At 42.6% G+C, this 14,622-nt stretch overlaps 1 protein-coding gene across 6 annotated transcripts in view; it reads right to left on the bottom strand.

Moving 5' to 3' along the window:
* Window positions 1-14,622, bottom strand: part of si:dkeyp-72e1.9 (syntaxin-binding protein 4) — a 32,781-nt gene that overhangs the window by 16,474 nt on the left and 1,685 nt on the right. For 2 of the 6 annotated variants that reach the window (XM_053850778.1, XM_053850779.1), the window contains exons 1-8: window positions 13,437-13,679; window positions 10,883-10,956; window positions 6,534-6,629; window positions 5,189-5,258; window positions 5,050-5,124; window positions 3,151-3,230; window positions 2,727-2,795; window positions 52-175 (exon numbers count right to left, since the gene is read on the bottom strand). In XM_053850778.1, coding sequence (XP_053706753.1) covers window positions 52-175; window positions 2,727-2,795; window positions 3,151-3,230; window positions 5,050-5,124; window positions 5,189-5,258; window positions 6,534-6,629; window positions 10,883-10,956; window positions 13,437-13,483 — 635 coding nt within the window. In that variant the 5' untranslated portion in view covers window positions 13,484-13,679. The other 4 variants (XM_053850773.1, XM_053850774.1, XM_053850775.1 and 1 more) reach the window with 4 other exon arrangements.

The following is a 14,622-nucleotide window of genomic DNA, read 5'->3' as shown; positions in this document are numbered from 1 at the left end:
AATTCACAACCCGAAACTGAGCCTTCCAGGTCACCACATCATCAGTCTCACCTGAGAGAGCGCAGTAAGGGCCCGCTGGTGTTGAACATGCTCTGGGAACCTGCTGGGCTCAGCAGTAAAGGACTCTGAGACCGTGAGGATGAACCCGATGATGTGCTATCCAGGTAGCGTCCACCTTTGGGTTGGAAGGACGTATCAACATAGACAAAGTTGGAGTGTTGGAGCAGTGTTTTTGCTGTTGTTTTTTCTTTTTAAAAGAATAAGCCTTTGCACACAACGTTGTGATGCACTGTTCATTTTTAATCACTGTTATATTTACTCTCCTTTACATTACCACCCTCGTACTAAGTCACCTGTGTACTACTAGATTATTGGTATTTATTGATTTGGAGTTGGAGCAAAAACCTGCACCTTCTTATTCAGGGTTTTTTGTTACGTAGAAAGAGAAGACCACTTTTCCAAGTTGAGTGTTGCTGTATGTGAATCACAGTCTTTGGTCTTATAAAACTGAATAAAAAAAATAGAAATTTGGACCTTCTAGTGCCATAGATGAGAAGCCAAGATGAGAGAATCAATGAAAAAAAATCCCATTAGTCACACGTGTTTTAATATCAACATGCACCTTCATATGCACAAATGAACACATATGTTTTTAACTAAAATCAGGTCAAGTTCTCAAGCTTCATCAACTGAGTTCAGAACAGTTAAACTACTGAGCAATCCCTGAGCAGAGCAGCCCAAATATAACCCTTTACTGTTTTTTTTCTTTTATCCCTGCCTGAGGTCAACATCTGCTTCTTTACTGTCCTCAGAAGCAAAGGTTAATCCTGCAGCGAGAAGGTCTTTCGGTCTGAAATTCAGCTGTTTATCATGAATATGTGAACAAAACAACTGGTGAGTGTAACGTGGTGGCGACTGGGTGAACCAGCCTGTACTGCGATGCACTCAAGCAAACGCCAAACCAAGGCTGACACGAGTGAAACGTGTGTTTTGATCAATTTGAAAAGGTGCAACATCTGTCCGCAGAGTTTTAACACAGACCCGAATGGTTCTGCTGTTGACGCAGTGTTGGATGAGCAGGTTACTCCTCTTTATTTCATGGTACTTCCACCTACACTGACTGTTTACTTGTATGTTCCCCCTCAGAATATTTCCACCAAGTACAAAATCATGTCAGCAAACAATTGCTCAAAGATTGTGCTCATGCACAATAACAAAGGGCATGATTGACAGATGCTTCCATCTGCACATCAAATCATATCCCTGCAAGAGTCAGAAAAATCTAGAGCGATTTGTTGTTTTAGGGGCCCATGTCACACAAAACTGCCTCTTTTCTGGGTCGTTCTTTGGGGTTCCTCAGCATGTTCATAAAATATTCTGAAACCACCATCCATATTCATTTATTTACATTTAGAAATGAATTTATGAAAGCCCTGAGGAGCTTCGGCGAGCTGTGTTTTGGAAAGTCATTCAGTTCAAATGTATTTCAAACGCATTCCCACTGACTGAGTTGATATTTTAATTGACTCGCTTAATCTGAGTCGCCGAGTCGCGCTGGCGTGCCTGTGTGCGCAGCGCTACTCAGTCTCTCTCCACTCATTTCTCACACTCAGTAGAATCATTCTACTTAAATGAAATGCATTTCACGGTCCTACTGACTCACAATCACCATGTTTACTGGCTGTGTTAACTCACTCTAACTCAGCATCTGTGTTCAACGCAACAGCGCGGATAAAAGATCTCTTTATCGGCTTAGATCGCCGAGAAAGACCTGTAGTCAAACAACAGCTATTTATTTCATTCAAGTTTCCTGATCCATCCATGACAGAGTCTGCCTTAGAGCCAAGAAATGATGAAGAAAGGAGGATTTCACTTAACAAAACAGGCTTCAGTGCGTCACTGGGACCTTTAACTATGTCCATATGAAACGCATCCATACTCTGGCTGAAGCGGATGTTGATCTGTCTGACGCTGTGGGTCAGAGGGGCCACTTGACTGGAGTGGGCAGGGTCACGAACAAAAAAGTCTCACTTGATCTCAAATAAATTCCCTGTTAGATTCCAAAATACATGCGGGTGAAATTGATGATAAAGCTACTTATTTCTCAAGAATTTCTGGTGATGGGCTGATGAAGCTTCATGAAACAGTGTCTTCATTCTCAGAGCTCAGTAGGTGGCGCTCTTGGTTTAAAAAAAAAATGACAGGTGTCTTGAAATTGTTAAAAAATGAGGACATTCATGACACTGCTCACTGTTTCATTATTAATTTTGCAACAATGAAGAAAACATCAGCAGCAGACATGTGCCACGAGGTCGAGGCGAAACTACAAAACAAAATTGAATTATAATTAAATTAGAAATAAAACTAATATTTCTAGGTCTGGATTTTCTTTCTTAACCATTTCTAGTTTTTCTTCCTCCACAGCTATGATGGTTTTACTGAAAAGTCTTTTGTTAAATCAATGTTCATTTTAACAGTATTTTCTGTCCGTAAAAATAAGTTCACAAAAATGTAAAAAGGTGCCTTTACATTATGTGTTGCACTCTCCCAATGCTTTCCTTGGTTGGTAACGCTGAGCCACAAAATGCAAGTTAAAATGAAGACTCCTTTTCTTCTCTTCTGTCGCTTCTCAACCACTACCTGTCTTTCGTGCATGACTCCTATCATAGACGTATTTTGTTTATTGTGTGCACTCACATTGCGTCCAGGTAAAACAAGACACCTACTTTGATGACTGCATTGTGGACTCCGGGGATCTGGAGTTGGCCCCTCACTAGCTTCTCTGAATTTAATACCTTAACAATAAAGATAACCCACTCAGTGCATTGCAGACAGATGAGAACAGAAGAACATCTCAAGTTTCAAAGGCCCGGGGCAGCATGCAGAGGTCACCAGACGCTGAAGATGCAGCTAACTGGGGCTCACTCCTGATCGAGAGGGGTTGCAGCACAGAGCACAGCAGGATGCTCACGTGCTGGAGCCGCAGCTGGCTGCGTCCTCCCCACTCTAGCAGATGTTAACAATTGCAAAATGGGCAGGTGCATGTGTCACAAGCCATTTGAAGAGGCCCACTTGGTCCATCTTCCCTACAGGCTTGAGAGGCTGAGACGTGCGTAGCACTGCAGTTGATCACAGAGAAGAGCTTCTTACCTTGCTGGATGGGAGAGTTGCGTGTTGACCCTGTGCTGCCATTAGAGCCATATTTCTCCATCAGCTCTGCAAACTCCTTCCTTTAGTGGGGCAGATAAGAGTGAGAAAGGTTTCAATGATCAAACAGAGCATGAGCTCCACTCCCCATGTAACGCTGAGAGTGAGGTTCTCTTCAAACCTCCTTTGGTTTGTCTTCAACACTCACATATGCTTAATTAGACTGAGACACAGAGAAGATGGACGCCAGGTCAAGCCCAACAGCAAGTCAGTCTGAAACTTCCCATTGGTATTAGTTGACTGATGAATGTTCAACTGTAGAGCAGGATCCAGCAGAACGGAGCCGCTCAGCGAGTAAAGCGAGCCTTTCAATATTTCCTGACCACAGAATCCAGATGTTGCTCAACTCGCACGTCGTGCATTTTGGTATCCTGTGGTTTGTGGAAACCACTCTGCAACCATTTACCTTTCATCCCATCTGCATGTTTGATGATTGAATTCCAGACAATGCAAACATATCTTCACACATAAGTTAACATCCACACATTATCATAATAAGCAAGTTTAGCCTCTAATTTGAAATCAATAAGAGTTGCTTTCAGACAGAGCGCAGGTTTAGCTCATGGTGCCAGCTATTCTCCACACACACAAGGCTTCACATTGAACTGAGAGAAGCTGTCTGATGCACTTCTATCAGCCAGAAACTGTTAGCAACTATGTTTCTGAAGTGTTGTGCTGCTGTCCGATGCTGCTCTCCCTCCATCCAGCGCAGTAATATCTGCTCTCTTTCTTCACGGCAGTCGTAATGTAAGAGAGCACAACATGGGCTTCACGGCAAGTAAGGACACACTGAGTTTTGGGGGGGGCGGAACAGAAATCTGTGCCTCTTTCATAACCAAACACAACAAACAAGTCAATGTTCAGAAAAGACCGGATGATTATGATGCAATAAATCGACTTTGGGAAAAGGAGAGACGACACAGTCCACAATCGGCAACAATTAAATTAGTTGCAGATGGGTTCATGAGTCGACACTTCTCCGTCAAACTCATCAAAAACTAAACCACATTTGAAGCGATTAAAATACAAAGATAACATTTCAAAGCAACACTTAAGATGGCAGGTATGTGGCCACAAACACAACAAGCCACAGGGTGACAATTTGACTACTCGCTAAGGTAGTCGGTAACAAGTTTGTTTTTCTTTGGAAGAATAAATGTAGTCCAATCTAATCTAATCTACACTAAATTCAGACAAGTAAAAACTTTTAAATAAGATTTTTAAAATCTCTAAATAAAATTACATTCATTTGTTATTGATTCAATAATTTTAATAGTGTTTAATCAAAAACTAGTCGAAAAGTCAGTGATCATGAATCAAACTAGTTGTGAGCTGCAGCTTATCAACCAATCATCTGATCTGGGGACAGTTGGTGAACACAGCAACATCAAACTTTCGTTCGATGAGAAAACTGAACGATGAAATGGTTGAGTTTCTATCATCTGACCTCACATGCCTGTTCTGGACCAGTAATCCTCACCCGCTGAAAATCCCTCTGGCTATGAAGAGCTCGTCTGCTGGGTATCACCACTGTTCTCGTCTTGACACTGACACTCTCAAAAAGCTGAGGTGTAAATCCCCCAGTGGAGACTTTCTGCACGGAGGATTAGCAGCAAGACAAACCCCCATTTTGGGAAGTGTGAGAGCTGACAAACTCACATGTAATCTTGCTTCAATATGCAAATCCACTCACACATTTGTAGCTTTCCAGTAAAGGCTGATGACGTAGATTAGAGGCTGACGGCCAGGCGTGTGACAACAAGTAGATCCTGTTTCACGCTTTTGCCAAACTTCTTGCTCAAAGTTGAGCATGAAAACCGATGGACGGACAGATCTACTTACTTTGCCTCCTCATCTCTGGCGATGAGAAGTCGCATGTGGTTGGTGGCAGACGCGGCTCTTAAGACGTCCACAGCTCTGAGAACAAGGCGCCTTTAATCAGGATATTCAAAGCTCAAACTCAATAAATGAACCACCATACCTTTCACTTGTGACTCCAACAAGACTGTCTCCATTAACCTCCAAGATCTGGTCTCCAGGCAAGAGGTTTCCTGTCAGAGGCGAGAGTCAAATACAGTGAGAATAATGAGGCGCTGCTGCATCGCTCCGCAACTTGATTCACATCCATCTGCCCATCAAAGTTTGATACTGAACATCCTACTACAACCTCTCACACAGTTCTATTCTAAAGGTCATTATCAGGTCAGATAATTACATCTCGAGCAGGAAACTAAACGCTATCACACTGGAGAGAAATTATTCAGCAGTTTAGCTGTCAAAGGTTGAGAGAGATGAGTTCAAACTGCTCTCCCCAAAACACATGACCTACTTATGTCATGGGGAATGAAACCAGCTTTCTGAATGGTGTGGATATGTTTTCAGGATGGAAATGGTAAAAATACTTTTCATTTCAAAGGTGGTCAGTGAGACGGAACACGGCCTCTGCAAGCTCACATACTGTATATATACACACAGCAGAAGGCTGTAAAGATTTGCAAGGACTAAAACATGTTGATGTCGACGTCCAGGACAAGAATGGAGGACAGAACATCTACACACATGAACAGTGACCGCGCTCAGTCAGCATCACATGCGGGGGTCACATGGTTTCACCGTGTTACAGCAGCAAGACTCAACAAGATGACACGTGAGTCAGCTTTATTTTTAACAGGTTTGTTTAAGCTGCTTTTGCCAATTTACATTTGCGAGCCGTTGAAACTGGAAGGGACTCACAGGCTCCTCCCCGACGTTTGTAGTTATTAGGTCTTAGTAGCTCATTCATGCAAACTTTAATTTGTTACAGCTTTAAAATGCCAAGCATGAATTTTTATTTTGACATGACGTGACTCTATTAGTGTGAGATGTGAGAGAAAAACGGATCCGAGGACCCCTTTAAACAGAAATTCATAACCTATTCAAGACTTTTTTGTCGAAATTGGGTCAATATTTAGTCCTCGATGCATTGTGGTTCTTAAACTCTGTAAGATCAGTCTTTGAGCTCAATCAAAATATAAGCAGTACAGATGAGAAATTGAACAATGTTTGGGGAAGACTGTAGATGGAACCTGAGTTGTCCAGGCCGTAATATCAGCAAGGAAGTCATGTGATTTTAGGACGCCAACTGTAAAACCTCCATCTTGCGATGGAGCAGTGAGAGAAGGTTTCATCACCTTTGGAAACCTTCAATCTCCAACTTTTCTGACAGCATGAGCGCATTAAATTTTTGGATAGTGTTGTGACTCTGATAAGGAGTATTAGCGATAGCCTCGGTGAAAACTGATGCAACACTGAAGACAAGCTTGAAACTGCAGCAAACAAGAACTCACCATCACTTGATGCAAGGCCACCCGGTAAAATACGTTTCACATAAACTCCAAACTCTTCTCCAGTCAGCTCCTTAACTCCACCGATCACCTTTATTCCTGTTGGAAGAGCGTGTGTTAACATAGATAACCGTGAATAAACTACTTAATTCCGACGTGTATTAGCACCATGTTAGCCTGTAATTAATCATTATAAAGTACTTATTATTGTCTTGCATGGCTACAATTCACCCAGAATGGTCACCTAAAGTCCGGTCTAACAGCATCACTGTAAATAAGCCAGTTATTAGTATATTAATAGTTAATCTGTGTTCCCCAGTCTCAAGAGATTTAGGAAAGTTGAGCTAAAATATTCAAACACAACAACGCTATTTCTGGTCAATGGCAAACAGTATGTTGAATTCCCACATCAGAAAGACCCTGTCGTCCCTGGCTTACACCCACTTCCTCGTGGCATTCATGTGGCAGTCAATAGTTTAAAACACACACAAAAAAAAACGTTGCTGTAGGAAGATGGGTTGAATTATCTGGAATACAAGAAATCCCAGCTCACACTCTGAATAGAAAACATCACCGCAGAGCAGCTTAAATCCAGCGGCCTTCATCTCTGGCTTCTTTTACACCTCCCCACCGGCAACACACTGAAGGAGCTGACGCCTTCTGCTTAAATCTTATTTGACCGTTCCATCAAGGTTTCTTCAGCTTGTGCCTGCCTCTGGCCTGTTACCAAGGAGACAAAGGGTAAAACTAATTGAGTGTGCGTAGCAGAGGGGTGCGTGTTAATTATCGCCCGTTACAAGAATGGGGTTACAAAGTTCCCTGTCTGTGTTCTGCCTCGTCCTCTCTGAGGAAAACACTTTCTTCTTTTCAGCGTTCACCCTCACAGCACTCTCCTTCCTCCACCCAGCCGTTATGAACACATCATTCTGGAGAGATGGAATTGGGAGCAAACTCCAAACATTGTCTCCTCCTCATCACACTCACTCGCAGTGCACTGGAATTTACGGCTCACAAATGTTTGGACGGTGAAGCAGCTGCTACTTGCCAGCAGGATCTGAGTTCATCTCGGAAGAGACAATGTTTTGTTTGTCACTTGTTTGAGTTGGTTTTCTGCTTCTGTGCACAGCAGTGGTAGTACAGTATCATTAACAAAGGCAGCTGCTTAAGAAGCCCCGCACCACCAGGTTATATGTAGAAGAACAGCCTGCTCACCTGCATGTGCAAACGTTAGATTATTATAAGCTTCTCAGCGATGCTCACCTGTCTTCTGCTTTTAGCACTTTTTACACGCATTGAAGAGGAAATTCACTCAAAATATGCTTCAAGATTTACGATCATAGCTGCTAACAAACCACGCATGACTGGACTCACTGTTCTTTGGTGGGAACTTAATTGTTTTTTATTTCCAAGACTACTTTTTCTAGTGTCTTTGTTGCTACACTGTTGATTGTGTTGTTGCTTTGTTTGTCTTTAATATATATATATGCTGCACTAACAACCAGAATTTTAAGAATAAATGCAGTCTAATCAATACTAGTTACCTGGATGTAACTCCAGTTCTATGAGTAAATTCCACAGCCGCTGATGGACTTCACTATTGGTTTATTCCTTTTGAGGCACCGCCTCTTCCCTGAAAGATGTTTTACATATTCTCCACCCAACTTCATAAGCCTTCCTCTACCACGCCTCATCCCTTTTAAAAAATCAGCAACAGAGAGGAAGAAGATAAATATAGAAACAAAAGTTTAGAAGAATAAATACTACTTACCTGGCTGTAACGCCAGTTCTACGAGTACATTCACGCCCTCTAACAGACAGGGCTAAACCAATAGCGAACTCCGTTGGAGGGTGGAGCATGTACGAAATACAGCGCTGTTGTCAGTGTGAGTGACATGGGATCACAACATGGAGCAACTCACATTAATCTTTTAATACAACAAGTCACCAGACATTAAGTGGCTTTTCTTGATTTGCTCTTCAGTTCTGACCTTGAAATTATGCATCCTATTTTATCAAACAAGCTCAATGTTTAACATGAGTGAACTATTTCAGTATTTATTGTGATTATTACTTGGTACATAAGGTAAACATGTGACTGCATTGATGAAAACTGCTGTTGTCCTGGTGCTTTACCTAATGCTTCATTGTTTCATCCTTGCCTGGGCGCGTCACTTTAGCCAGCTCAGCGGAGTGTAAGTGACGTACAGATAAAAAACAACAGCAGCTCCTTGCATCCTTAACCCCGCTGTGTTAAGTGGGTTAGGGCTTTAGCAGATGACCTACTTCCCTTCCCAGGCAACACACACTGATACGCCGCCAGGATACCTACTCTGAAGAGCAAATCCCTTTAAAAGCAGGACTCATTATTTGAGCTATTCAACAACCCACTTCTCTGCCAAATAGTGGAGGATGATTGAACACGGCTTTTCAATATGTCGTTAGTTAATCAAAGCATCTAAACCGCTTACGCACACAATGTTCCACCGTCCTTAAACAGACAGTTGCGTGTGGTCCAGTGGCTGCCATTTACCTTGTTCTGAGCAACTTGAACAACAGCTTTGTGTTGTGAGCATCACCAGAAACTCTGTGAATTCCACGCCCTGAACGACTCTTCGCCTCCAAAATACACATCGATTCAACAGACCAAACAACTGAACCACTGATGCAGGACAAAGCAAAGATCAGCTGATGCAGTTTTTACTGTTAGTTGGAGTGACGTTCAGGAGCATTTTGCAAGGCCTTGTTTGCATTATTTTGGTCATATGAATGTTATTTTTGATCAAATGACAACACAGATTTTAAAAAACATTCCATTAATAAACCTAATATTTACAGAGGATAATCAATAATTACAAAATAATAATAATATTAATTACAGTCTTTCTGTGACCATTCTATGGTGAAATATAGTAAAGATGAACACCATACTGTACCATATTTATTTATAAAGCATTTAAAAACAACTCACTAAATGCAGTACAAACAGTAAAATCAGGACAGTGAAACATCGACAATGATAAATCCATGAATGAATGAAGATATGAAAGGCAGCAGGTCTCATGAGCCCAATGAATACACAAATTAATATATAATATAAGATAAAGACCAATACACGCCATTCACATGCATTCCTTCAGCTAAAGTGTAACCAAACTAATTAACAAAGTGAAGTAAAAACAATTTATTTTGCTGCCTCATTATCTAAAACTTAGTTTAGAACTGACTATCTATTTTCATGTCGGCCTTGCATGACTCCCCTCATGAATATGAAGCTTTAATGACAAACCCTAGCAATTACGTGAATAAGTGAATAAATAGATCTATTCAAGTCTTCACCTTCAACAATCTGACACAATCTGGCAATCTGATGTTCTGCCTTATAAAGGTGGGGATATGACTGGCAGTGAAATGTTGAAGTCCTATACAGTTCCCATCATTTGGCCTTCAGTTGCTGGAGCAGCAGGTGGGGATGGTGGGTGTGGGTGGTGTTAACAGCCCCGAGGCCAAACGTGGCTCTTTGCTTGCATTTATATGGACCCGAGAAAAACAACAAAACAAATCATTATTTTGTTATTATTATTCATGTTCCTTTTTTATGCTGTTTATGGTGTTTTCCCAGTGACTGATCATAATTATACTTATATATATTTTGAAAAAAAGCTTCTATATCTTCTCGAACTTCCACCTCTATCCCACAGGATATCCAACAATATGTTTTTAAAATCTATTTATCTAATATAACAGAACCATACATAATCAAACTACATACTCCATGCATGTCACTTCACATTTTCCCCATTTTGTCCTTGTTTTATAACATTATAGTTACTGAATTTAAGTTACATCCTAGCACTCTTTTTTTCTGACTTGCAGCTGGGCAGCCCCTCACAACAGCCACAGCATACGATGTGGCCCCAGACCTGCTATAAACGCAGCGTGTCTGCAAATACAACCTTCTTAAACAGGGGATCAACTTTTAATGTTTGTCGCCTGTCGAGATCTGCCAGTGCTCCCCGTCATCCAAAGCGCCAGCCAAATGCCTCAGAACGACTTCAACAACGCACACGTCAAACTGAAGCAGCCAGATATCAGGGTTCTGGCCAGGACCTTGTCTCAGCGTAGGAGGCCTGTCTCTCTCTGCCCAACTCATTCTGGCATTAGTTCATTTCAGCTTTGGGGAGTTTGTTTTCTCAGCTTGCACAGTGATTCCACAAGCAACAGGGCCGATGTGAAGGTCACCAGTGTAAATTAAGGTTTGGAACACGCCTCCTTAGCTGTCTGGGCAGTAGACAGACCTCAGGATAGAGAAGGGAGACCCACGCGGGCCGAAGAGACGCATGACAGCAACTCACCAAGACCGTTCTCACAGTCTGTGAACTCCAGGGAGTGAACTGCTCGGTCGACTCCATATGGACCCATCAGTGTCCTGGTTTGAAAAACAAGGACAAAAGAACAAGACGAAGAGTCAGTAGACTGAACAGTTAACTTGCTTTTTCTCCTTCTGTAGGAGAAGCTTCCCACACGTGCTGGAACTTTAGAGGTGCTGAAACCGAACATTGTATTGTTTTGCAGTGATCGTACGCCGTGTGATTCATCTCCAAGTCTTGGAGAGCGAAGAGACTGCAGGTGAGCCTCTTGTGTAATCTTCACCAGATTGATTTGCCAGAAACAATAACACTCTTATGTAACTCCAGACACAAACCCTGGTTGACTCCTTCCTAATCCACAATGTGATCGAGTAGCCATTACCCATTCATGTTTTTTTCACATCAGTTTCTTCCCTTTAATCAGCTTTTAAGGTCCAGGAACGACTCAGTCAAGCGCGATGTGCTGACGGTTCCACATCTGTTCACGAACAGAGAGCAACTGTGAGGCCAGGATGCTGCTCAACTGCTGCCTTGGTTCCTACATGAAGTTGTGCTTTCCTTCAACACCAGCCGTGGGTGCAGACAGACGTGACAGCTCTCACAGCCGGGACCCTGTCATGCCACCATCACAGCACTGCTGCACTTAAACAAGCCCTGCTGCAGATATGGAGCCTGATGCAGTTACGGCTTCACGCAAGCAGGTGGCGATACCTGCGACTTCAATCTGAGCAACTTCATCTACCAGGCTTTTGGAGTAAATACTGACACAAATGCATCAACAACGACTGCTCCGACTTGACAGCAGCAGCCTTGCCAGACAGAGAAAAAGATGACATGTTGCTCCTTCCAAACAACAAGTCCCAAAACAATTTGTCCCAATCCACATCATGATTTCCCAAAGTTAGTTTATAGCGTTCCGTGTTTGATGTTTTGGGTGAATAAGAGCAAGTCTTTTTCTGATAAACAACCCTGGGAAAGATGACTCATGCTCAAATCTGCAAACTCACAAAACTGACGCTAATGAACTAGTGAACTCATCTACAGCAAATATTGAGATGTCAGAGCTGAACCAAAAATGTTTTCGGTGACAGCCTCCAAGAGAGCTCTATTCACAGAGCCAGAACTAATCCACCCACTCAAATGCTACATTTGAAACGGCTCGGATCCTGTAACTTCACTCACTGTTCCTTCAGCGCCAGGGACACGGAGGCTGGTGGAGCAAGAGCCAACTGCTTTGCAGCTTCCAGAACTTCAAAATGAAACAGGCACCATTGGATTTGATCCCTTATCCTTCTGACATGTCAATAAATCAAAGTCAAACTGATCAAATCCTTCAGAGCAACACAGATCTCCTACATTGAAATGTCGGGACATGTTAATAGAAAACTCCACTTCTATCACCGACAGATACAGACCATCCTTTGGTCATGTAGCTTGGTATGAATCTGGAAAGGTGAGCACTTGACCAGTCTAGTGGTCCACTGTAAGCTCCACAGATAAAACCATCACTGGTCGTCTCCGTCGACAGACCAATGTTGCTTTCACTCATGGCATGTTTCAGTAGCAGAAAACCGACTTCCAATCGCAAAAATTCTCCCTTGTTTTCATGCAAATAACATTTTCCTGAGAAAAGAATGCCGTGATGCCCTGAGGTGTCCTACTGTTTTTATCCAGCTTGTTTTCACACACAGACACGACTTTGATGCCAGTGAAATCACAGTGGCACAAAATACTGACGGAGTCAAGGATAACTGATCATCGGTCAGCCAATTTCGTCGACTACAAACATATTTGTTTTATGGAAGTCTATGTGGAAAGCACGGGAATTTTCACAGCGTTAATCCACAGTTCCAGGCAGCAGGGGAGACGACAGATGGGGTCTAATAGATCCAGGACTTAGGAACTTGAACCTGCTGCCACAATTATAGAATGTAGTTCACTAAAACACACAGACCAACTGGCAAATCGTGTTCAAGTTACACACATCAGCGCAATATCACAGTAAAAGAGACAGCTAACACTCCCAGGTCCTAAAACACTGACTTGTGCCATAAACACGACAATTACTTTTTTTAAATACAGTTGGTACGCGACCGTTTCCTGATAGAATTAGATGGAATAGTTGGTTTTTACCTGCTAACGATGACAGCTCCTTTGTACATGACTGAAAATGTCGGCATGATGATAAACGCTCGGCAACTTGTTTGGATTTCAGTCTCAGGAGAATAAAAACACGTGATCCTAGCTTCGCATTCCGCCGCGGTCCAAGTTAAAAGGCGGTAGCTGTCGCCTCTCCGGTCCTCTGGATGAAACTACAGGTCCAGTATTGGTGACATTTGTGGACAGAAACTAGCAGGGCACCGAGGGCGCGAGCGCCAAGCTGTGTGCTTTCTGCTCATGATGGACGCGTCGACAGGCGGGACTTGAGGTCCACTCAGCTCGGAACCTGTCCGAACCGACGGCAGCACCGAACCACGCGAGCCGGTTTGCACTTTTTCCTAAACAGCGAGCATTAAACGCCAGGAAGTCCGGAGTTTACCTGCTGATGATGACGGCTCCTTTGTACATCACTGAGAAGGTGGGCATGTTGGCGTGGAGGTTCGGCTCGGCTCGGCTCGGTTCGGTCGCTCCTGCCTTCAACCTCCAGCCAGCAGCCACATGATGCTCCGTCTGCTCCCGCTGCTCCTACATCCAGTTCCGCGCCAAACAACTACACCTTCCGCCGCGCAATTAAGCGCTTACGTAAGACGTCACCGACAGATCTTGGAAGTGGGAGCAAGTTTTCGGAGGACGAGACCCGGGTCAAGTGCAAGTGCAAGTGAACCCCCCACAAGAGGTCAGCTGACCGACGCAGAAGTCAATACGTTACAATAACAAACGATAAAGAAGCTGCTGAAGACGTGCGCAAAGTGCGGCCCGGGGGCCACAGACGGCCTTTTGCCTGGATTTACTGGGCCCATCATTCCTTTTTTATTGTCTTTTTCCCTTTTCATATATGTCTGTTTTTCCTTCCCTCCCACTAAATCTTTTTACAGTCATATTGTAGATTAGATTAGATTTTCTTGATTAAATAGTCTATATTGTCCCTCTACCAAAAAATTCCTCGCCTTATTTAGATGTTTTTCCCCATGTTGCCACTTAAAGAGATGTTCCAATATTTGATTTATACTGTGTATCTTTCAATGACATGAATATAAAATCATATATAAACAAATGACATATATAAGCCTATAATATAGTGTCACCTTTTCCTATTTTCTCCTCTTTTTAAATAATATTTCAGCAACAACATTCTAGTTACACTTTGTCGTCTGTTTGCATTATATAATATGGCTCCTCTGGAAATGTACTTGCCCAACCATGAGCTTCACACTACAGAGGCACAGAGCACAGAGCAGTTTGCTTCTGTCTGCCTGCCCTGAACTCACGTTAACACCATCCATCAGAATAGCATCATCAAGGATGGAAGTGAAATATATATATATGGGGACTTTAACAAGTTAATTACGATAACTTAATTACAACAAAATTTACTTTAATTGAACAGTTAGCTGTCCAGACAACAGGGAACCTTTGTAAGTGCAGGAGTTCCTGCTCCACTGATCAGACTAATGCACAAGACACTAGGATAATAACAACAACAACAAACATGGAGGAATCCCTGAACAGAAGGAAACAAAAGCATCTATTTGCTTTTGTTCAGGGATATCAGCTGTTTTTTACAT

This window comes from Synchiropus splendidus, chromosome 19 (assembly GCF_027744825.2).
Source record: "Synchiropus splendidus isolate RoL2022-P1 chromosome 19, RoL_Sspl_1.0, whole genome shotgun sequence".
In the NCBI taxonomy this organism is placed as follows: domain Eukaryota; kingdom Metazoa; phylum Chordata; class Actinopteri; order Syngnathiformes; family Callionymidae; genus Synchiropus; species Synchiropus splendidus.
This window is presented reverse-complemented; position numbering and strand designations above follow the sequence as displayed.